The 23,677-nt window shown below is 41.3% G+C and overlaps 2 protein-coding genes and 1 long non-coding RNA gene across 7 annotated transcripts; all 3 read left to right on the plus strand.

The window, feature by feature from the left end:
• The first annotated feature begins 750 nt into the window (after window positions 1-750).
• e2f8 (E2F transcription factor 8) lies at window positions 751-14,245 on the plus strand. 3 transcript variants are annotated; one of them, XM_080426501.1, is made up of 14 exons: window positions 751-937; window positions 2,529-2,592; window positions 2,692-2,946; window positions 3,039-3,189; window positions 3,884-4,204; window positions 4,774-4,935; window positions 5,104-5,241; window positions 5,613-5,831; window positions 7,196-7,277; window positions 7,796-8,270; window positions 9,045-9,305; window positions 10,322-10,457; window positions 12,380-12,708; window positions 13,222-14,245. In XM_080426501.1, exons 2-14 carry the CDS (start codon window positions 2,536-2,538, stop codon window positions 13,396-13,398), a joined length of 2,763 nt encoding a protein of 920 aa, XP_080282627.1. In that variant the 5' UTR covers window positions 751-937; window positions 2,529-2,535; the 3' UTR covers window positions 13,399-14,245. The 3 variants fall into 3 exon arrangements, with proteins under 3 accessions (XP_080282627.1, XP_080282628.1, XP_080282626.1); XM_080426502.1 differs by lacking the exon at window positions 751-937 and adding an exon at window positions 1,664-1,743; XM_080426500.1 differs by lacking the exon at window positions 751-937 and adding an exon at window positions 2,414-2,441.
• Window positions 14,246-15,252: 1,007 nt separating this feature from the next.
• csrp3 (cysteine and glycine-rich protein 3 (cardiac LIM protein)) lies at window positions 15,253-23,658 on the plus strand. Of its 3 annotated transcripts, none has more exons than XM_080428182.1 (6): window positions 15,253-15,277; window positions 16,286-16,397; window positions 17,256-17,418; window positions 17,538-17,667; window positions 18,576-18,669; window positions 18,878-20,272. In XM_080428182.1, exons 2-6 carry the CDS (start codon window positions 16,286-16,288, stop codon window positions 18,949-18,951), a joined length of 573 nt encoding a protein of 190 aa, XP_080284308.1. In that variant the 5' UTR covers window positions 15,253-15,277; the 3' UTR covers window positions 18,952-20,272. The 3 variants fall into 3 exon arrangements, 2 of the variants coding, with proteins under 2 accessions (XP_080284308.1, XP_080284309.1); XR_013933143.1 differs by lacking the exon at window positions 15,253-15,277 and having other exon boundaries at window positions 16,279-16,397; window positions 18,878-19,110; window positions 19,155-19,192; XM_080428183.1 differs by lacking the exons at window positions 15,253-15,277; window positions 18,878-20,272 and adding an exon at window positions 22,365-23,658 and having other exon boundaries at window positions 16,279-16,397.
• On the plus strand, window positions 20,670-22,124 carry LOC308085309. Its single transcript, XR_013933156.1, has 2 exons — window positions 20,670-21,322; window positions 21,428-22,124. It is a non-coding gene; the product is annotated as an uncharacterized lncRNA (long non-coding RNA).
• Window positions 23,659-23,677: the final 19 nt, after the last annotated feature.

Consider the following 23,677-nt stretch of genomic DNA (forward strand, 5'->3'; position numbering starts at 1 on the left):
TTTTTACAGTAAGCATTTTACAGATTGGGGTCCCAGAGGTATTAAGTACAAAAAAAAAGGTATCAAATAGGGGTCTATTATATGGCCTAATCCATTGGTTCTCAAAGTGGGGTCCGGGGACCCCCAGGGGTCCTTGGGGGGATTCCAGGGGGTCCCTAGTAAAATGTGTTAATATAGCATCACAATATTTTTAACCTTTTATACTTTGGCTAATCAAAAATAGCAGATCTACAAGCTCATAGCGCGGCACCGAGTGCCGCGCTATGAGCTTGTAGATCTGCTTTTTTTTTTTAATCTCGGAAAATGTGTGCAAACCTTTGAATATATATATATTTTTAAAGCAAACATTTGTAACTCAAATCTTTGCTTCTGGGGGGTCCCTGGAACAAAATATTTTGAGATGGGGGTCCGCGGCCAAATACATATACATTTTGGGGGTCCTTTACATGAAAAAGTTTGAAAACCACTGGCATAATCTAAAGCATATAAAACAATGGGTCCTTGAAATGGAAAAAAAAAGGTTGAGAATCAGTGTGTTTAATCCTTCCATACAGAGATTTGTACAGTGTGTGTTACTGTGGTTGACAGATACTGTAGCTCTGCTCTTATCTGGGGGGGGGGGGGGGAGTGCAACGTCAGAGGAATGGGGGAGGGGGGGACTATGGGCGGGACTAAATAGTGACCTACGTTGAAATAAATAGGCTAAAGGAGAGAGACAGCAAAAAAGTTTCATATGAAAAGTTCAAGTTGGCGCACTCTCTACTACTTACAACTAGTATAGTTATGTGATCAGGGATCATACGTGTTTCACCGCCTCTGGATCCTAATCTTCTGTACTTCTTTAACATAGTTTACAGCGAGTATTTTTGCCTGCGGCTCCGCTTCATTTCTTCTTAACGGGAGGATGATAATGTTGTAGGCTACTTCTGTTTTACGGGTAAGTTTTATCCGTGCATATATGTCTTTATCCATGCATGCTTATGGTGTAATCCATGGATGTATATGGATAAAATGTCTTCATCCATGCTTGTGGATGTAATGGATAAATCCAATGTTGTTTAGTAGAATCGCCCCAGACTGCAGTTTGTCTAGCACCCTAGGTAGACTACTAACGTTAATGGTTTGTACTGTAACGTTACGTTTACCTCAGGCTCTGATGATTATTAACTTATTGATGATGATTATTCAGGTTATTAACTCGGTGTTTATGTAGCCCGGGCTGACTGTAGTAACTGCGTCTTTACAAACCCCGCGCGCGCCGACCGGGTTAAATACTGTAACTAGTACCGTTTCATTAAAACGCTGTAAAGAGAGACTAACTACATCGCGTTTTCCTAGCTGTAGTCTGGATGTTTCTATGAATCGTGTTTAATGTAAGTTTGTTATACTGTAGTAGTGTATACTGTGTAAACATTCCGCGCCCTGATTTCAAAAATGTTTACCTGCGCGGGACGCACGGCGCAACACGGGCACTTCCTGTGAGTGACGCACTTCCACTAGTCTGCGCTGAGCGCGCTCCCGTTGGCTGGATTTCGTAACTGGGCGTGCCAACGGAGCCGTTGAGCACGACGATTGGCTGGAGCCCGCGTCGCTTACCGCCAACTTCAAGCTCAGAGCGGTGTTATTTGATTTAGATTCTTCTGATCCAAAAAGCCTCCAGCAGCAGCATTTTGCTGCCTTAATGCTAACGTGATTATAATAATGTTATTATTACCCACTGAAATGTGACGCGGCCAAAAAAAGGTAACTACTCTTTCTTGTGATTAATGGATCAAGTGCAATAATCTACAACTGTGTACAGTATGTGATGGTATGTGTGTACAGTATGTTATAACTTAGCTTGGTTAGCAGTCATTAGCTACAGTGGAACCTAGGCTATATTCACCAGGTTTCTGTGAATAACGTGAGAAACATCATGTAACGTTGCCCATGCTAATAAGGAAGAAAAAAGTAGGATTGGTCATAAACGTAAAGCAGTGGTCTTAAACAGGGGGTCCAGGACCCCTAGGGGGTCCTCAGAGTTACAACAGGGAGGCCTCCAAATCTTTATGTGATCTCCCCTATTCTGAGGGGAACATTAGTCAAAAATAGCAGATCTACAAGCACAGGCGTTGTGAGCTTGTAGATCGGCTATTTTTGGCAAAAACTTTTGGTGTAGAGGGAAAAAAATGGCAGACCAACGGTCAAATTTACTAGTATGAGGGTTTAAGTGGTTAAAGGTTTGAAACACATATTAACATGAATCCAATCCAACATAATAGAAAAGATAAGTCAACAAACAAAAACAAAAAAACATACATTTCTATGAAGCTATCTATGAAAACGTTTCATCTGCAACATCATTAAGTAGCGGGGGTCCCTGCTTCATCTCTCTCTCTCAGCTAAGGGGTCCTTGGCCTGAAAAAACGTTGAAGACCCCTGACGCAAAGCATTGTAGATTTGTAGATTATCTCTGCCATTCATGAAATGCCATTCATATATGTAATATGAAGTTAGTTAATAAGTTGCACTATATTCTTTCTTCTAAGGCGGAAAATGGCCAGTGTAACAGCAGAGTCTCGATACGTGGCCCACATATGCCCTACCTCTAAGGTTGGTATCTAGCAGTTTTTTTTGTTCTAAATGGCTCAAGGCCAGCTAACTTTCAAGCATTACTTACTGTCCTTGCTTTCCCCCATTTCTTTTCAACAGGATGTCTTTGTAGTGCCCGAGATTGTGTCCAAAACACCAAGGAAAATACTTGGCCCGTGTCCAGTAGCAGCAGCAGAGAACCAACAAATCATGGGCCCTCTCACAACGCCAACCAAGCCAGTGGAAGTGGCCTCTGGAGAGCCCTGGACACCCACATCAAACCTTAAGATGCTCATCAGTGCTGCTAGCCCTGACATCAGGAATCGAGAGAAGGAGTTGTGCAATGATGGAGAGGAGACCCTTGAGCCTACACAAGTAAAACGATTTCCCACGACGCATATAAGTCACTGACCTTGATGTTCGGTATGTGTTGACAACGTAACTAATGTATAACTTTGTCTCTATAGGACACTGAAGCGGGAGAGGAGACGGAGAAGCTGAGCAGGAAAGAGAAGAGTCTGGGGTTGCTCTGTCATAAATTCCTAGCCCGCTACCCGGATTACCCTGACCCTGCCCTCAACAATGGCATCTGTTTGGACGATGTGGCTACTGAGCTCAGTAAGTCTATATACGCTTTTTATAACTTTAGTCGACTCAAAATGTTTATATTTTTATTTTGTGGCTGAAGGCCAGGTTATCTATAAGAGGGTTTGTGTATTTTAATCCTTTATTTACCCAGGGAGGTAGCTAAGCTAGGGTGCTTAATTTTCAGCCACGCCCTGCACACAGGGGAGCTGACCAGTACGACACTAGTCTTTATACTGTCGGCCACTGGAGTAGTCGGGGGTTCAATGCCGTACTCAAGTGCACCGAACCCACCCAAAGGGCACTTCAGGTGTTGGGGGAGGGGTGGGCGGTGGACAATCATTTCCCCACACAAGATTTTTCCTGCTGGTCTGGGGAATCGAACTGGGAACTTTCTGGCAACAAGCACGCTCCTCTAACCTTTAGGCCACCGCTGCACCCTAATGTATGTACAGTATGTCCCTTAAAAAGTAGACCATACCACCAGCCATAAAGGAACACAGCTGCGTGTATGAAATATGTGTATGTATACAACAAGGAAATGGCAAAGATGAAACTTGAAGAGTGTGAAAGTTGTATAGTGTCCTTGAAAAGTCCCTGAATTCCTTCTTTATGTCGATGAAGGAGTGGGAACTTTTTTAGTTTTTATTATATTCTTACAACCTTTCCCTCCCCCTCACTCATTAACACAGAATTATGTTCCTTCTCTCTCTCTCCACGCACACAGACGTGGAGCGCAGGCGCATCTACGACATCATGAATGTGCTCGAGAGCCTGCATATGGTGAGCCGCTCGGCAAAGAACCGCTACATATGGCGTGGGCGCTCCAAGCTGACCCAGACCCTGGCCATACTGAGGCAGGTGGGCGAGCAGCAACGCTACGCACAGCAGATGCAACATATCCGCCCGCCGTCGCAGACCGTCAACAGGGTTTTTGACTTGGACGGTGATGACAAGGAGAATGAGGAGGAGGACGCGGAGGGGCCAGGAGAGCTGGGGCAGAAAGAGATGTTCTTCGTGGAACTTCCAGGAGTCGAGTTCAAAGCCGGTGAGATACAATAGTCTGTCTTAACCCGTTAAGACCGGGAACGCATCTGTGTGTAATTCTTTTGATTTCTTTGGCTATTCAAAAATAGCAGATATACAAGCTCATAGCCTGTAGATTAGAACATTTGTGCAAATCTTTGAATATATATTTACGTTTTAAAGTGAAAATTTTTAACTCTGATATGTGCTTCTGGGGGTCCCTGGAACAACATATTTTGAGATGGGGGTCCACTGACAAATACATTTTGGGGGTCCTTGACATGGAAAAGTTGGAGCACCACTGATTCAAAGATTTGCACAAATATTCATCATTTTTCAAAAATAGCAGATCTACAGTGCCGCGCTATGAGCTTGTATATCTGCTATTTTTGAATAGCCCAAAGAAATCTTAATATGACACAGATGCGTTCCCGATCTTCATGGGTTACGGTGTGACACAAAAAATTACTGCTGTCATACATGACACGTCCACATACGTTTTTTGTACAACTACGAAATGGCTTCTATTTCATAGCACTACTTAGAGATCTTGTGTTGGACAGAGGATAACAATTTATCCACTCTCCCCAGCCTCTGTCAACAGTAGGAAGGACAAATCGCTCAGGGTGATGAGCCAGAAGTTTGTCATGTTGTTCCTGGTGTCCCGTCCTCCTGTGGTCAGTCTAGAGGTGGCCGCTAAGATCCTCATTGGAGAGGATCACGCAGCAGATCAGGACAAGAGCAAGGTCAAAAGTACGTTCAGATGCCTGACATTCTGAGGCAACATGCTTTTTATATCTCTGTCAGAATCACATCCTGATACTGGTGTTGAATTGTAGGAAATAACCATGTGTTTATTTCACACCGAGTGTCCACTGCTTGTGAAAAACAAACGATAATGGGGGTTTTCTGTCATTCCAGCCAAAGTGCGGCGGCTCTATGACATTGCCAACATCCTGCGGAGTCTGAAGCTGATAGAGAAGGTCCACGTGACTGAGCAGAGGGGAAGGAAGCCAGCATTTGAATGGATTGGTCCTCATGAATTTCCCCAAGTTACAGGTATTAGTGTTACTGATGCTAAACATTGGTCCACATTACTATACAGGGTGCCTGCAGGTTCTAATAGGCTCGTGAAATGTCAATTTGTTTTTATAATTCACATGGTCACATACAGTATGCCAATATGAAACACATCTTGATAAAGAAGTGATTGCAGTTTTATTTGGGTTATGTGCTAGTTGTAAGATTTATTTTTTGTCTTTATTCACCAGTGGGCTTGAATCTCATTCGCTAAATGTTTAGCACATTATCCCTTCGCTCTGTTCTCTTTACTGGACTGTAAAATCGCAGAAATTCTTTCTGAAAACAAGACAAAATGCATTACTCATAATACACAGCCAGTAGTAAAGCAGCAATGTCTCTTCCTCCAGAATCTGAGGTCTCTGCATCCGGCTGTCCGGCGGCCACAACCAAGCGAGCACTGGAGTCCCGCACCTCCAAAGAGAACTGTTCGAAAAACCTCTTCTCTTCGCCGAGGTCTAAAACCAGCTTCACCAGGCACCCTTCCCTCATCAAACTGGCCAAGAGCATCCAGGAGGACAGACGCAAGATCACCTCAGCCCCCAGCAGCCCTGTGAAAGATTATCTTTGTGAGTAGTACACTACAAGTCTCACAGAGTTATGTTTGGCTACTGAATAGATGCTAGTGGTCATCCCTGTTTGTTTATAGCAGTGGTTTTCAACCCTTTTCATATCAAGGCCCATTATTTATTTGGCATTTGAGCCACGGACCACCATTTGATGAGATTTAGCCTCTCAGAAACCAAAACGTAGAATATTTTGTTATCGTTGGATAATTCCATGCTGTATTGAAGTGGTACTATAGGAGAGATAACAGGCAAACGTTGATAAAAAATAACAATTATTCTACATTCTCTAATGGTGTTGACTTCTTGTAAATTAGGTAATGCCGACGTTTACCAATAATTTAACTCTTGAGAGCGTAGAATGAAACCAAATGGACCCGTGAGGGTCCATTTGGTTTCATTTTACGCTCTCAAGAGTTAAAGATCTAATAAGGGTCCATTTGGTTACCAACTCTCCATCATTTAGCTGGGGACCACCTGGAACCCCCTCAAGGACCACTGGACCACTGGTGGTCCCCGGACTACTGGTTGAGAACCACTGGTTTATAGGACTACTGGCTACAAATTCATTCATTATGGATGACAGTACGGTGAATTTGCCAAGATTTCTGTTTCAGGTACAGATCACCGGCCATAGGTTAGGGGCGGTTAGGAGTGGTTAGGAGTAGGGATGCACCAATGTGAAATGTCTGGCCGGTACCGATACCAACATTGCTGTTATGGTCGATAACCGATATCTACTGATGTCGATATTATCTGTATAATAACAAGTTAAAATGTGTCCATTCCACAGAATTTTGGTATTTTTAAGGCAGATATTGCCGATACCGATATGATGACCGATATGTCATGCATCCCTAGTTAGGAGTGGAGTTAACTAGCTACACATTACCTGACTGCCAGAAGTGTGAAAAACTTGACAAACGTTGAGAGCCGCACTGGGTCAGGGTCACATCTTTGTTTCACTCAAAATGTATTTAAAAATGTTGCCCAAACTGAAGATGTATTTTTCTCTTGTTGTGTCTGCTCTGTATCATCTCTGTTCTGAACACAGTTTGTGTAATTTTTGTTAAAAAGTTACCATATAATCAGATATCATGATATGCATATATCATCAGTTCCAAAAGGTATCAATTCCAAAAGGTGCATAGGTGGGTTTTTAGTAGCCAATTTTCAGTATTCCACAAATGCTTTAATTGTCTGCATTAAGATTCATTTTTTGTCACAGACGGTTTCCCTACATGTAGATTAACACCAGACAGTGTAGGTTGAACTGGAATAATTCCAGTTAATTAATTCCGAATTACATTCCAGTCTTTTGTTAACCTGGTCTTTTCTTCTTCTTCTTTTGTCTTTTCTTTTCACAGGTGATTCACAGAACGACGACTTTCCAAGCAAAATGGCCCAGCTGGCTGCAATTTGTCAAATCCAGCGTGACCAGCAATCAAAGTGAGTTTAGTCCCACGTAGAGTTAGAAATGAGTCTGCATGTCAGATCTCAGATGTCAGATGAATACATAATCCACCTGCTTCTAGGCCTGTCACAATTATTACATAACTGTCTAATCGCAATTATTTTATATACTCGCAATTATTTTTGCATAGTCGTCATAATCAATGACATTTTCTTTTTTAAATGACAAAAATAGTGGAAATAGCAGATCTATAAGCTCAAAATGCGCCGCATCGCGGCGCGTTTTGAGCTTATAGATCGGCTATTTCCACTATTAATGTTTATTTTAAGTATAAAGTAATTAAATATATGTGTTATTTGTCATATCTGCCCTGTGCAACTTTTGTTTACGAAAGCTAAAAGCCAAACAGAAATGTAATTTTTATTCATAATGTTCCATTAATTTTCAACGACAGAAACAACAATTAAATCTTTAATCGCAATTATTTGAGTGATAATTAATCGTCAACTTAAATGTGTAATCCTGACAGCCCTACCTGCTTCCATTCCAATAGGAGTTCAAAGGCTGCGGTAGTAGCTCCGGAGCGGAACACCGCTCAGACGACAGGGTCCCTGGAAGCCAGAGTTGACACTAATGCCACCCACCTCCTCACCCCTCATCAGACGCACCCTCCAGCCCAGCCGGTGGGATCGGTCTCCTACATCCGCGCACACTGCCCTCCCCTCATCCCTATGCTGCTACCTAAACCCGGAGGGGGCGGGCCTTACGCCGTCTACCTCCACCCGTCCTCTCTCCGGGGGCACCACTTGGCCAAGCCACAGCCCACTAGCCTGGCTGTTCGCTCCATGACCTTTGAGGATAAGAGCGGTCAGAGTCCCACCGGCCATTCTCCTGCTGCTGCTGCTGTTGGCCTGCCGGCCTCCAGGGCCCCGGAATCAAGCCCCTCGGCTAGCAAACGCCCGTGTTCGGACACCACAGCCGACGGAAGCCCCTCCAAGGCTTCCAAGAGGGTTGACCCCAGCTCCAAGGTATGAATGAGTCCTCTGCCGGTGAAGTTAGCAGTTGTTGCTACTTTGGTCTTTTGAGTAATATTATATCAAAGGTTGCAATTCATTAACCACATGGACCCCTAGCATCTCTATTCTGGGATATGTCATAATAGGCGAACATTTGCAAAAAATAATAGATATGCAATCTACAATCTTAAAACGTTTTGCGACACGTTGTGAGCTTGTAGATCAGATATTTTCACTATTTATCGTACAACAAAATACCGTATACAGGATTTACGTAAGTGGTTAAAGGGGGATTATGTGTGGGCTTGGAAAATACATCTTCTAGTCCTCCTCAACTCTTTCCATTTCTAATATGCTAGCACTGTCCCATTGTGTGATTATTCTTAACATCTTCAGCTAGATGTGTAAATGAAAACCATTGAAACTATTCTAATTAATTATTAATATGATGCTGTTGTCTTGTTAGCAGTTCTTTGGGGAGATAAGTGCTATTTGATTGTAAACCGCAAATTCTATCCAGATTGTATCTCATCATTTCATCCCATTTCCGTCTGCAATGTAATGACTTCTTGTATCTTTGCTAACGAACATTAGCAGCTGGCAAGTCTGCTGCCTGTGTTCTATATGAAAAATAATAATAACAATAATAATAATAATAAAGGAGTTCTTTATTAACTAATCAGTTAGACAAAGCTAGTGTTCTCTGAAAAGTCCTAGATGTGACGTGTTCCCTTGTCTGCCTTCTTCTCACCACATGTCCTTTCCTTGTCCTCCGTCCTGGCGTAGGACGCGTCCCCGAAGCTGTGTGAGATCCTGCAGGCACGCCTGGCCCCTCGGGGACATCTGTCCAGCAGACCGTCTCCTCGGGCCCTCCACAAGGAGTTCCTTAAGGCCCCCGGTGCCGTGGCGGAAACCGTAGGAGCCAACCAGTCGCTGGAACAGAGTGTAGAGACCTTCCTGGACAAGGAGGACAAAGCTGTGAGCTCCGACAGCGAGGCGGGACTGACACCTGTGAGAACTCTCCCCTTCACACCTGGACACACAGAGGTATGATAAAACTCAATAAAACTCAATAAAACATTGGGTCTGGAATGGGGATGGTTGCAACGTCTATTTTGTTCCAGAATCAAAGATTTGAGTTAAAAATGTTATGTATTCAAAGATTTTCAAAAATATTCAAGATTTTTCAAAAATAGCAGATCTACAAGCTCGTAGCGAGGCACTCTGTGCCGCGCTATGAGCTTGTATATCTGCTATTTTAGAATAGCCAATTTTGGGTATATAGGTGAAAATTAGGCCTGTATGATAACATTTTAAGCTCAAATTATGTCTCATTGCGATGCGTTGTGAGCTCATAGATTGGCTATTTTCGCCATGTGACACTGTCTGGCATACAAAAAAGTAGACATAATAGGCTTAAGTTGTTAAGATCCGGTCTAGCAGTCTTCTGGACAGATTTTTCCACCATGCAACCAGGCTTATGAACAAACACCAATCATGGCCTATTGTCTGTCTGTCTACCTATTACACATGGAGGCAGCTGTGCATGCACAATTACACATACATAGTCAACAACCATAGACACTATGTGTCTTTGTGAATACAGTATGTATGTACTGTATGTATGTGTATATGGGATATAACAACAATCTACCTTACTATGCTGTTTTTGTATAGTTAACAGCATTCTCCTGATGTCCCGGGTCTGATTTAATCCCTGATTCAGCATCTAGCATGAAAACCAGTAGTATTCTTCAGGGTCTGGGTCTGGGAGTTCAGAGCCACTGGGAAATAACAGAAGCTTTATTGTGTGAAAATGTACCGTTGCCCGTTGGATTCACTTTGGTTTAATTAAAAACTGACGAGATAAATGTCCAGACAATCCAGCACCACAACACAGTGATGCTTTAACAGTGCTTCTAGTGCATATTCCAGTTCTTATTAACCCCCAAAATGGCCTTTCCTGATGGAATAATTAGGCTCTGTCTGTGTATTGGACGAGAAGCAAATTGAAACGATTGTTCAGCAGCTTATGCCTTATGTCTGTTTCCTCTTCTTTTCAGACTCTGGTTCCTGCAGGATACCTGTTCCCCATCTCCCAACAGTCCCTCCTTGGCTACAAAGACCTGCATGGTCTCAGCGGAGAGAGCAACAGAGCTCCGACTCCCACATACAACATCTATCACACACCAACCGCAGGTAAAAAAAAACACATTGTGAACCACACTCACCTCTTAAGGGAGTTGCAGCTGCTATAGAATGTAACAAACAAGCTTTCATGTGGTTCTGATTTCCATAGTCAGAACCACATGAGAGCAGACTGTCTTCATACTAGAAGCTGATGGATTTTCTTTTCTTCGTCCCCTTTTGTTATTGCCTGTTTTATACAGGTACAGTATATCTGTATGTGGATTAATTTAAACATGCATTTTTTTATTGCCTCTGCCAGTGACAGCCTTGGGCATTATATTTTCGGGTTCTCTGTCTGTCTGTTTGTCCGTCTGCCCCATTATTGTAATGCAATTTCTTCAAATTTGGCACAAACGTCCACTTTGAATGAAGGATGAACTGGATTTAGGTGGTCAAAGGTCAAGGTCAATGTGAACTCATGTTCATCCCATTATCATGAATGCGATATCTCAGGAACGTCTGGAGGAATTCCATTACATCTGGCACAAAATCCTCTAGGACTCAAGGATTGAACTGATACCTTAAAGGAGTAGTTCACCCAAAAAATGACTTATTTTCTATCAATTGCACACCCCATGAAGCCTTGAATCCATGGATTTGTTTTTGTTTTTGTTGCATTCCTAAGCTAATAATTTGATTCCCGTCTCCTACCGGCTAATGTATCCGGTAGGAGACACAAAGTAGATTATTTGTGTCTCCTACCGGAAATACACCCGGTCATCAAATTATTGTCTTAGGAATGCCACAAAAACAAAAATAAATCCATGAATTCAAGGCTTCATGGGGTGTGCAATTGATAGAAAATAAGTACTTTTTTGGGTGAACTCCTCCTTTAACTCAGAAGAATTATTATGAAAAAAATCACACATATCTAATAGGATAAAATTATGTACCGGTATATAGATAGACCTTTGTCTATATTTGTCTACAAGTTTATACCTTGTCATTAATTGAACTCCAAATATATATTTATGATGCACCTATGTATTTAACTCAATCAGTGTCAGGGGTGAGGGGGCAACCATAACTTTTAGTCAAATCTTTTCTTCTTTTTTACAGAATAATGCAAGTTTCAGGTTTTTGTTTATGTCTCTTAAAGTCATTGACGGCCAGAAGGGAGCTATTTATCTCTGCTGCTGTTGACATCATCAGTGATCCCCTCTCCCCCACAGCATTCTTCTGAAGTCCTTTAATGCCACTTTTTAGTTCACCAAATAGAACAAGTTGTACACTTCAAAATAAATGTTAAATATATTTAATTCATATCTATCTCCACGTGGGAGAAGTTTGTCTTTTTGGCCATATTTTGCTTTTGCATGTTGAGGCCTCAAAAGCTAGGATATTTAGGGGTGTGGTCTTTAAATAACAATCGTTTTCAGTCGCCACATTTATCAACACCTGGCCATTCTCACTTTCTGCGGACAGATCTCATTTATCAATCTATTGATAAATTGATAAATGAGAGCCAATGTGTCTGTGTGATTGCAGACGCAGATTGCAGAAGCACATTTTTAACCACTTACTTACAGTACTTGACCAGGGTCTCCCAGTGCTCTATACTAGGTCAGCTCCTTTTTTCCCTCTACACCAATTATCCTCGACGAATATAGTAAATCTACAAGCTTACAACGCGTGAGAGCTTTTTTGATTGCTGCTCCATTCACTTCAATGTTAAAACGGAGGAAAAAAAATCTAAATTTTCCTGTGTTTTACCAAAGTAAAACATGCTATTTTCAAACATCAAACAACACGTGTCCACACCTGAATCACCTCAGTGATTAGCAACCATCAGGGGACCAATCATACTGGAGAGAACTATTCTGTGACTACTTGAAAAGGTACAAAATCGTTAAAATGCTGGCAGAGGCTGCAAACTGTTTTAGAAAAACCCTGGCAGTAACAGTGAATGTGAACTTTTCTCCCTTCCTCAGGCTCCAGACCTCCTCTTGTCCAGGAATTGACCCCCACCGGCCTGCGCCTTCACAGATTCCCCGCCGCGTCGCCCCTCTCCGCCCAGGGCCAACGGGGCCTCCACAGCCCCAGTCCCGCCATCCTCAACTTCACTCTGCAGAACCTCGGCCTCATCCAGGGGCCGCCCGGCCCGGGACAGACCCCTGAACGCACCACCACCGGCACCCTGACCAGTCCGCTGCCTGCACATCTGGGAGGACACCGCATGGTGTTCATCAAGCCCATGTCTCCGGTCCCCATCCAGCAGACTGTACACGGCCAGCAAATGACATTCATCAGTGTACAGCAGGTAAAACAAAAAATTAAGACCTGGAACGCATCTGTGTCATTTTTTTATTTGAGCTAAAAAGCATTATTTTACACTTTGGGCTATTCAAAAATAGCAGATCTACAAGCTCGTAGCACGGCACCGAGTGCCGCGCTACAAGCTTGTAGATCTGCTATTTTTGAGAAATCGAGAAAAAATGTGAAAATCTTTGAATATTTATATTTTTAAAGCGAACATTTGCAACTCAAATCTTTGCTTCTGGGGGTCCCTGGAACAAAATATTTTGAGATGGGGGTCCGCGGCCAAATACATATACATTCTTGGGGTCCTTGACATTAAAAAGTTTGAAAACCAACTGACATAGCAACATAGGTTTTTTTCAAAAAACTGTTGGGATTTAGAAGACATTTTGTAGAATCGAGTTCAAGTCTTAATGGGTTAAATTGACTGCTTGCTCTCCTTTTACAAGAAAAACTACACAAGTGTATTTCTGCTGTTGTCATTCTGTTAACCGCCGGTATTTTCTCTGTCCAGCCTCTGATGGCCACACCCAAGGGGACAGGTGTCTCCCAGCCCAGTTTCTTCCACACCCCTGTCTCCATGTCACCTCTGGCCACCGTGGTGACGACCAGCAGCCCCACAGCCACCACCAGCACCATGTACATCCCTCAGAGGAAACTTGAAGTCAGCCCGGCCCCCAAAGGGTCCTAAAGAAGAGCCTCCATTGCTGTCACTGTAACATCTGAGTCTGCTGTCGTCGTGTCTCTGTACCTACGCCCAGAAATATCTGAATTGGTGTGTTTTGTTTTTTGGTTTGTTTTCTTTTTTTTGGAGGGGTGTGTTTTATTGTAGGATGAGGATCCAAACCTATTTTCTGTGGTTTTATTTTATTTTTTATTTTTTCCGGTCTTTGTCCTCTCGTAGTACAGTATGCAAGTGGAAATTACATAGGAACTAATGCAGCAAAACATAGGCATGCAGACCGCTGTCACAGTGTGACTGCCAGAGACTGATGACACTCTCCTGATGACCAAATTCTGTCAGAATTACCATGTAATATGGTAAATGGTTTTTTGAAAGTATGACTGGAAGATGTATTTCCGGCAAATGCTTTTATCAACAGGGTGAAGGGGTGTCTATTCAGCAATAGCAAACGACTTCTGCTAACATGGGTTACATGAATGCCAAAATGTGTTATTTTCTAACTGTTAATTGATAAGTATTGCAAATGTGATTTGTGCCACGGAGAAGAACAACCTCATTCACCTCAACATAAATGAAAATGGAAGTTGTTGACTGAGAGACATGGTTTGGTGTGATTGGAAAATATTGTAGATGGTTGGTTGGTTATTTTTTCTTACTAGTAAACCTAGTAAGATTACAGTCTTGCACATTGTACATGTTAACTTTGACCATTTTTAAGAAAGTGGAATTGTTGAAATGAATGTTTGTGATAGATTCTAAGACCAATCAAGCATTGCTTGTTAATTTAATTTAACTTCATTTCAGAAGTCATAGTAAATGGAAAATGAAATAAATGTTTAATATTGTTTTTCTATGAATATTTCCTGTATTTATTAAATGTCAGCACAGTTTGCCTGTTGAGTTTATAAAAAAAATCTGATAAATTCTAGTCTCGCGTACCAGACGATCAGAGGTTTCTACCTACGTCTGGGAAAATCTAAATTCAATGAATGGGTTTGGATGCCAGAGAAAACCAGCGGTAACAAATCTTATACGGCCACTGCAAATTGAAAACCAATTCTGATATACCATCCCATATGAAGAACCCTTAAGTCTTTGCATTGGTTCTGTGAAGCTGTAATTTTTTAGATGTCTTAAATGTTTCCTAGTTTTAGCCCATTCACTATATATATAGATTCCACACATCATATCAGTAGGCGGAGATCTCTGATCATGTAAGACTAGATTAAACTCCACTCAATTCTAAGGTATTCCTGACGTGTGCCCATGTGCTGCTTCTCTACACTGCAGCTGTCATGAGGATGCTGGCATCAGCCAAGAATTTCCATTGTCTCTGAATTGAAACTGTTAGTCCAGAACAAATGGCTGAACTGCTGTGTGGTCCTGTAGAATTGAAGAGAATGTTTTCGGTGCATATGGAAATGTGCCTTGACTGTACTAGATTCAGTGGATTTATAACCACGTGAAACCTAGCGTCCCTATTCTGGGCATGCCATAATAGTCACATTTAGTGAAAATGGTCGATCTACATTGTAGATCGACTATAGGGAAAAAAACTGGGACCACGGATAGACCCCTGTGGGACCACTGTCAATGAAATATATAGGGGTTTATGTGGTTAAATATGCTGTCAAACACTACAACACACAACAAGCACCACATAACAGCTTCCAGTACATTCTCATGTGTAGTATTCCTTGTCCAGTGACGACAGGTCAGAGAGCTATGCTTTTGTCAGAGGTTATTTTAGGAAGACGGTATCATCTGAGCCCCACCCTGAACTCCAGTGATGGGGGAGATGGTGGGTATTTAAGTAGCCCTAAATGGTGCTGACCAGTCCATACCGTCTGGCTAAGACAACAAAGCATTCTGGACTGGACTTGAGGTAGGGACTTATGATTCATTTAAAAAAAAAATTCAACTGGTAAGTTTTAAGCCATGAAATCTGATAGATTAAAGACATTTTCCAACTGCACTGTTAATACCAATAAGGCATGTGTAGTTGTTACTGTACTACATAATTACTTATGGGTGGGGGGGAGAATAAAAAAAATACGTTCTCACCAGGAAAATTATGTGGTAGGGGGGGAGGGCATATTACATTTATTATATTACATTATTACATTTGTTTACATGTATTTTTATTTTATTCTAAACTACTACGCTTATACTCTGAGTCTGTTTTAGAATCTTTCTCAAATGAGTTGAAAGGTTTTCTTAGGATAGTGTTGGTGTTGAGGACACTCTTTGTACTCCCTTAATGTGTCAGTAAAGCCATGTGTTCCTGGAATATATTACCTCACACCTGTGCTGTGTGTGAGGTGATGGACAACCTCTGATGTGGATGGAAAAAGGAGCGGTGGCCAGAGAGAGGGGCAGAGAGGTCCTGGAATGTTGAGAACAAAAAACCAGAGGGATTATATTTTATGACAAAGTTGAAAGATCTTTTTTATTTTTTATCCATAATAATAATGATAACTAATAAGCATCTGTGTGTCATTTTTAGATTTCTTTGGCTTTTCAAAAATAGCAGATATACAAGCTCATAGCACGGCACAGAGTGCCGCGCTATGAGCTTGTAGATCTGCTATTTTTGAAAAAAAATTTAACGTGCAAATATTTGAATTTCTTTCTTTTTTTTTGGCAGACATTTGTAACTCAAATCTTTGCTTCTGGGGGTTCCTGGAACTAAATATTTTACAAATGTTCGCTTTAAAAAATATATCGAAGGTTTTGCCACAAATTCTGCCGCAAAATCTGCTATTTTTGAATAGCCAAATAAATCTAAAAATGATGCGTTCCCGGTCTTAATGGGTTAAAATAATTATGTAGATGCCCCTCTTGACTCTCTGCTCCAAACCAATCGCTATAGATTTCTTCCCCCATTCTGAAGATGCCAAACTGGGGCGGCGGTGCCAAGTGTTCAGCCTGTGAGAAGACAGTGTACCACGCAGAGGAGATCCAATGTAATGGGAGAAGCTTCCATAAGACATGCTTCATCTGTAGTAAGCATCACCAGCTTAACCTTATTGTCCATGTCCAAAGGGTGCAGTTAATATTTCCCTTTAATGTGAGACATGTACACATAAACCATAGATAAACTGTATGAATTTGATTTGAATGTATACATTTACCACCGCACTAGGAAATGTACCAGTAAATCCATAGATTTCCCCTTTTCACATGTAGTATAATAAAACTGTATGGGCACAGAGTTTGAATATAGTTAATAACATTGTTGAAATTCTTAATAAGTGAGACTGCCTTAAAATAACCTGAGGTCATCAGAGCTTTAGACTTGCCAAGAGGCAGCCCCTTGACTTTTGTCAAGTTCACGTTGCTCTCTGGAGCATTGTAAGGTCAAAACTACTTTGGTAACTAAGGGCAGACAGAGGGCTGGGCCAGCTCCTCAGACGGGGAGCTACAAGAGCCCCCTAAATGGGTATGCTATTCTCAACAAACAAAACAAATGGCACATCTCAGTCTCAGCCTGTAAATTGGATGGTTGAATGTCTGTCAGTCAGTCAGTCAGTCAGTCAATGCCTGCAGGGATTGGTTTTTCCATCTGACAAGAGCGGCGAGCACTCATCTCTGAACTGTCCTCTCCCAGATATAGAAATACAGCACACTTAGTGTGACACTCAACAAATTAAATGTTGACTGACAAAAATTTAGTGGCTGCAAAGGCTTTTTTCTTTTCTTCCTTTCCTTAATGGTCCTCCACCACAGCACTTCAAAGAACATGACAAACATTTTCCCCCACTCAAAATACTGAGTATTATTTAACTCTAAAATGTCAATGAACACTGAGGATTTTCTGTCTGAAATGTGTTTAATGAAATATGTTTACTCCACTCCCCCAGTGGCCTGCAGAAAGGGGCTGGACAGCACAACAGTTGCAGCACATGACTCTGAAATCTACTGCAAATCCTGCTACGGCAAGAAATATGGACCCAAAGGCTACGGCTACGGGCAGGGGGCCGGGGCCCTGAGCTCTGACCCGCCTGGCAAGATACAGCCTCAGGAGTACGTCTTGTTTTCACGCCATATGGGTCTTCTTTACTCGAATGTAAGACTCCTCATGTAATGAAACCGCATGGAAATTCATGTTTATCGTCTCTTTCTTTTTCCTTTACTTTTTGTAGTTGCATAGAACGTCCGTCCACCCCGAAGTCTAATCCCAGCAAGTTTGCGCAGAAACTTGGAGGTTCTGACTGTTGCCCCCGGTGTTCAAAAGCTGTCTATGCAGCAGAAAAGATCATGGGAGCAGGAAAGGTATGGATGGATGTGTCATGTACAGCATTGGTTCTCAAAGTGGGGTCCGGGGACCCCCAGGGGTCCTTGAGGGAGTTCCAGGGGGTCCCCAGCTAAATGATGGATAGTTAGGAACCAAATGGACCCTTAGTCTGTAACTCTGAGAGTGTACAAATGGAACCAAATGGACCCACGGGTCCATTTGGTTCCATTTGTACACTCTCAGAGTTACATTAACCTTGATTTTACAATATAAATTCGAGTCCCAGAGATAGAAATGCCATTAAATGGGGGTCCGTATAGCCTAATGCATGTCAAACTGGGGGTCCTTGAAATTAAAATGGTTGAGAATCACTGCTAGAGCCGTAAAAATCTTCTCTTATGGGGGTCCCTGGCATATATTTTCAAATGGGGGTCCGCGGGCTAATAAGTGTCAATTTGGGGGTCCTTGACATGAAAAAGTTTGAGAACCACTGATGTACAGTGAAAGTTTGACTTGATTGGAGTGTGCATCCTCTCCATCAGCATGACTCAAACACTGTTCTAGATCAATGGCTCTCAAACGTTTTCATGTTAAGGCTGCAGACCCCCATCTGAAAACATTTTGTGCCAGGGATCCTCACAAGTGAAGATTTGTGTTGATAAAATGTTTCAAAAACATTCAAAACAAGAGCATATGTATACCGGCCAGCTCACAACACGTGTTGAGCTTGTAGATCGGCCATTTTCCAATAGCTGATGTATATAGTTAAAGTGGTTAAAGTGATTTTGAGGCTATATAAACTCATTTTGCTGGGGATGCTAGATGCTTCAATAATCTGCCTTGGTATCATATGTTTGTGTGTGTGTGTGTGTGTGTGTGTGTGTGTGTGTGTGTGTGTGTGTGTGTGTGTGTGTGTGTGTGTGTGTGTGTGTGTGTACTCGCCCAGCCTTGGCATAAAACCTGTTTCCGGTGTGCCTTGTGTGGCAAGAGCCTGGAGTCCACCACGGTCACAGACAAGGATGGAGAACTGTACTGTAAAGGTACATGCACACACACACTGTGCACGCAAAGGATTGGCATCATACAGTAGTTTATTCATTTGAATATCATCTGCCATTTGGGATGTTCTGACCTCAATATACAAACCAGAAGTAACACTGACTTAGTCTTACCATTAGGCCTGTAGAAAAGTGCTTTTTGTTCAACTAAACTTTGATTATTTGTGTCTGTTTTTTTGTTCCCGTCTAGTTTGCTACGCTAAAAACTTTGGCCCCAAAGGATTCGGGTTGGGGAACGAGGCTATGGTGGACGACAGACATTGAACCAGTGGTCTTTGATTGTTTTTAAGGGTTCTTGACCTATTGTGTTACATCAAAGAGACAGGCCTGGGTACATGTAGTTTGGAGCAGCCCTACAAAGAACCTGTTTAGCCCCTGTATGGTACTTTAGAGGTTCTCTATTGCTTCTTCCGCTTAGTTTAGGTACATACCTATAATGGCTCTATATAGCACACCATTTGACAAAGGTGCTATACCTTTTAGATATACACATTGCAAACATTTAAAAAAATAACCAGCGAAACGAGGACATAGTGTATGGTCAGGATCATCACAGCAGTGGGTACTGTGTCTACAGGTGTGATCCTCTGCCATTTTATTGCCAGCACAAGAACAAGAAACAACCTTTTAGACACCTTGCAGAAGTGCATTCATGCAAAGGCAGAAGCCTTGTTTTGAGCATCTTTTAAATAAAAACATAGACATAGTGATATTTTACAGTGATTTGAAACTCTTTTATATATTGTTTCCATATCAAAGTGCATTTAGCCCAAAAATGAGACCAAATGATGTAGTCCCAGTCTGGCATGTAGCTCACCATAGCTGGGCAAGTCATTCCTCCCAAACAGAAAAAAATAGGCCTAAACAAAACATGACAATGATATCAATGAGGGACAGGAGATCATCTTAGAAATGTAAAATAATTGTTATCCATTTGTTGTGTGTTGTGTGTTGTGTGTTGTGTCATCACACCTCACAGCTGTAGTGTGGATTCATAAACATATTCACAGGCTACGTTATCCCAGACAATGGTCAATAATTCTAGTTTGAAGCCATTCAACTACCTGTTCTTCTCTGTCAAACACTTGTATGTAATTTGATATTTGTTTGTAATTTAATATTTAGCTAGATGCCAGATATATGTGATCATGTTAACATCACAGTACCATTCTTGTCTTGTTCATAACTTGAACTTGACTACTGTATACCTTATTCATTTTTTTACTCTTATTTCGTATTCTAATTTAATGTAAGAGTGATTTGACAATAAAGTTGGAGTTGAAGTTTGCACTTGTACTGTTCTTTGGGGTTTGCTGGACAGCAATGTACAGCGTTTAAAAAGTCACAGCACCAGTAGCAGTACAGAGTGACACAACAAATCATTACTGTGCTGACCTCAGCATTAGTGCAAATCACTTTGTTAGTGCTTCACCAAACGCCATACACATACACATACATACACATCTAGTAGAAAGTCACACAAATCAGTCTAGTCATTTGTAATCAACATTTCAAATCCCTGTTTTCATTCATGAGTTGTAAATGTGATTCTGGTTATAAAATGTAATTTATTAAACTTGACGGAGTGGAAAAAAAGTATGGAGTTAGTTGGCATGAGCAAGACTGCTCCCTCTCTGAAGTTTAGAACAGCAGGAATTGGTGTGTAAGAGATCAAAGAATGAGGTCAGGTTAAAGCACATTGTGCCCTTTTAACATTGACCTGCACACGACAATCAATTTCTTATATCATCTTCTTAACTCTCTCAGTGCCAGACCCCGAGTTATCCCGAGTTTTTGGGTTATACCCTCAGTGCCAGAACGAGAAATCCCGAGTTAAAAATAAATAAAAAATAGAATCTTTTTTTTTTTTTTTTTTTTTTGGAAAAAAAGTGTTCAGAACCCAAGATATCATTATCTGAAGATTTGCAGCTCCATCCACTCTTTGTTTAACCTAAAACTGAAAAAGGCTGCATCTCGCTTCCTAAGCACTTTTTATTTTCTTTGAAAAAACAAAATTCTGGCACAGTTCGCAATAATTTTTTTATTTAATTGGCACTGAAAGAGTTAAAAGTGATGCTTGCAAAAACAAGATACAAATTATGTCAAAGATGACAACTTGGTTACTGCAAATCCCAAATATCAAGACGGTTAAATGTTTTTTTTCCTTGGAACTAAAACTTCCCTCTCATACGCATATATTTCTCAATAATTAAAGTGTTGGAAAAATAATTTAATGATAATCTGGGGATTTTTTTAATTTATTTAAATATAATCTATAACTCTCAAGGTTGTCCTCAGACGAGACCAAAACGTGTATCCCAATTCATGATCCCCCTTTTCAGTATGCTCACAGGATTATTACACTGTGTCAGGAGCATGAATGTGACAAGAAATCAGGAAAAACAGTGCTGCCAACTGAGAAAGGAGCACTTTGTGGTTTTTCAACATGCACAAGACTTCACTTCAACTGTACAGCAGTGATGTTTAGTTAATAGACTTTAATTTCTTGTGTTCATCATACTGATAGTAGCTGTGCTAATATGGCCATGGCAATCTGTTTATTTTTCATTCCATACTTGTTTTGAAAACAGGAAACTAACTTATTTAGTCCACATTGTACACATTTCATAGCCTGGTAAAGCCCCTCCCTCCGGAAAATCTCATTTCCATTTGATTTCAAATAAATTACAAATGAGATTTCCGGAGGGAGGGTTTACCAGGCTACACATTTCACTCCAAGCAGTAAGACTTTGGACTCGCGCAGTTTTGCGATGGCCAATGATGAAAACAATGTTTTTGGTATCATGACAATATTAAATATCTTTAAAATTTACCATTTTTATTCCAAAATATTACAAGGATACTTTCCATCAAATCATATTCTGGTTATTTGGAGAAACACCTGCAACTGCAGATCTTTGTTGAATCCCATACAAATGATATTCTGGTTGGTTGGCATTAGGATAGCTCTAGTTACTGGTAAGGACTTAATAAAATCAACATCAAACCAATGTACTGTTCTAATCAGGCATGCAATGCTCATTTGGTATGTTGTTGCACTCTATTTCAATGACGTGACGCGCACGTCGCTTAACACCTACACTGCAAGTCACACAATGGACAATTGATATGTTAATTCGCTAGGTGTGAGTCAGGAACCTTTGAAAACTTTGTTGAGGTGCGAATTTAAAGTAGTTTTAAATCTATGCGTGTGTCTGCGCGTGCTCCTGGTCAAATAGGTTCCGGCACGGCGTGCAAGGCCGTCCAGTGAGCATTGCACCCCTGGTTCTAATACTACTGAATAGTAATGAAATGATCAAAACCCTGTCCAGCCTAATGGACCTGTATGTGTTACTGAGACCGGCTAGCTCATCTGGAATTTTTGGATGCCAGATGATATGGTGATGATATAAAGGTAAAATAATAATAATTATGATTATTATAAAGAAAAACATGTGGTTCTTGACAGGTTATTTTGTATATTTTTCTATACAAAAATGCTTCCCTTTAATTATCTGTTGATGAACATCTCCCACTTCTTTATATCCCGACTCTGGGACAGAATACAGCATCAATGCCAGTGACAACACCACAGTCATACTCCTCCATGGCCAAGAAAGATACAGTACACGAAACTCAAATGCTCTATGGCGCATGTAACACACACACACACACACACACACACACACACACACACACACACACACACACACACACACACACACACACACACACACACACACACACACACACACACACACACACACACACACACACACACACACACACACACACACACACACACACACACACACACACACACACACACACACACACGCGCGTACGTGTTCTGGAGTCAACAGTGCAAAGCTCCCTTCAAACTGAACCATCACACAACATAAATAATGAGGATTATTCACTTAAATACAACAACCTTCTTATATTTAACAGAGTGACGAGTTGGAAGATGGAGGTTTGACAATCCCCTCGAGGACAAAAACAAGCATACTGTAAAGTCGTAATGATGAATTGTGTGGAGTGGTCAGTGGACGATTTCCTCTGACCAATAGAAAAGCCTCAAGGTTAGAGACATTGACTTGGGGAACCAGAAGATCACAGGTTTGAATCTCCTCAGGGATTACTGTGAAGAAGATGCCCTTAGGCAAGGCACTTAAATCTTCAAATCCTTCAGTCAGGCTGCTCACTGGCCAACAGTATTAGGACACAAGAGACTGTTGTAATGGAGGCAGCTCCCAGTAGCCAACAGATTGTTGGTTGTTCTAGGCAGCTCCCAGGAGGAGCCAGCAGGAATACCCACCGCTAGATAAAGTTTAAAAAAAAGGTGTCGACATAGATTTCTTTTTACAGTAACAACAGACACAGCAGGAGCATTTACATATTGCACTTCGAAGAAAAAAAAAAAAAATGGGAAGCAGGCTGTGGCAGTTAAGTTGTTGTTGTGGGACATGGGAGTGATTGTGCATCCCGTTGGGTTTGCTGGAGGCCTAGTATTGGGACGACATGTTTGCACCGAGCAATGAAGGATTCAAAGGAAACACTAAAACTGACCCATTAAGACCTGGAACGCATCTGTGTAACTTTTTGATTTGAGCTAAAAAAAAAGCATTATTTTACACTTTGGGCTATTCAAAAATAGCCCAAACTTTTTTAGAAAAATCGTGAAAATGTGTGCAAATCTTTTAATATATATTGTTTAAAGCGAACATTTTTAACTCTATTCTTTGCTTCTGGGGGGTCCCTGGAACATATATTTTGAGATGGGGATCCGCGGCCAAATACGTGTCATTTTGAGTGGTCCACGACATGAAAAAGTTGATTATAGCACTGATTATAGCAACATACGTTTAAAAAAAAACTGCTAGGATTTAGAAGACATTTGTAGAATCCCCCAGAAGCAAAAGATTTGAGTTACAAAAATATACATTCAAAGATTTGCACAAAGTTTCGCGATTTCCCCCCCAAAAAATAG

This window comes from Gymnoscopelus braueri, assembly GCF_963280865.1.
Source record: "Gymnoscopelus braueri genome assembly, chromosome: 1".
Taxonomy (NCBI): Eukaryota; Metazoa; Chordata; class Actinopteri; order Myctophiformes; family Myctophidae; genus Gymnoscopelus; species Gymnoscopelus braueri.

Coding starts and splice junctions, on each gene's coding strand:
- csrp3 (XM_080428183.1), top strand. CDS start 16,286: ATGCCAAACTGGGGCGGCGGTGCCAAGTGTTCAGCCTGTGAGAAGACA. Junction 17,419..17,537: donor GGCAAGATACAGCCTCAGGA/GTACGTCTTGTT, acceptor TACTTTTTGTAG/TTGCATAGAACGTCCGTCCA. Junction 17,668..18,575: donor AGATCATGGGAGCAGGAAAG/GTATGGATGGAT, acceptor GTACTCGCCCAG/CCTTGGCATAAAACCTGTTT.
- e2f8 (XM_080426501.1), top strand. CDS start 2,536: ATGGCCAGTGTAACAGCAGAGTCTCGATACGTGGCCCACATATGCCCT. Junction 2,593..2,691: donor ACATATGCCCTACCTCTAAG/GTTGGTATCTAG, acceptor TCTTTTCAACAG/GATGTCTTTGTAGTGCCCGA. Junction 9,306..10,321: donor TCACACCTGGACACACAGAG/GTATGATAAAAC, acceptor TCTTCTTTTCAG/ACTCTGGTTCCTGCAGGATA.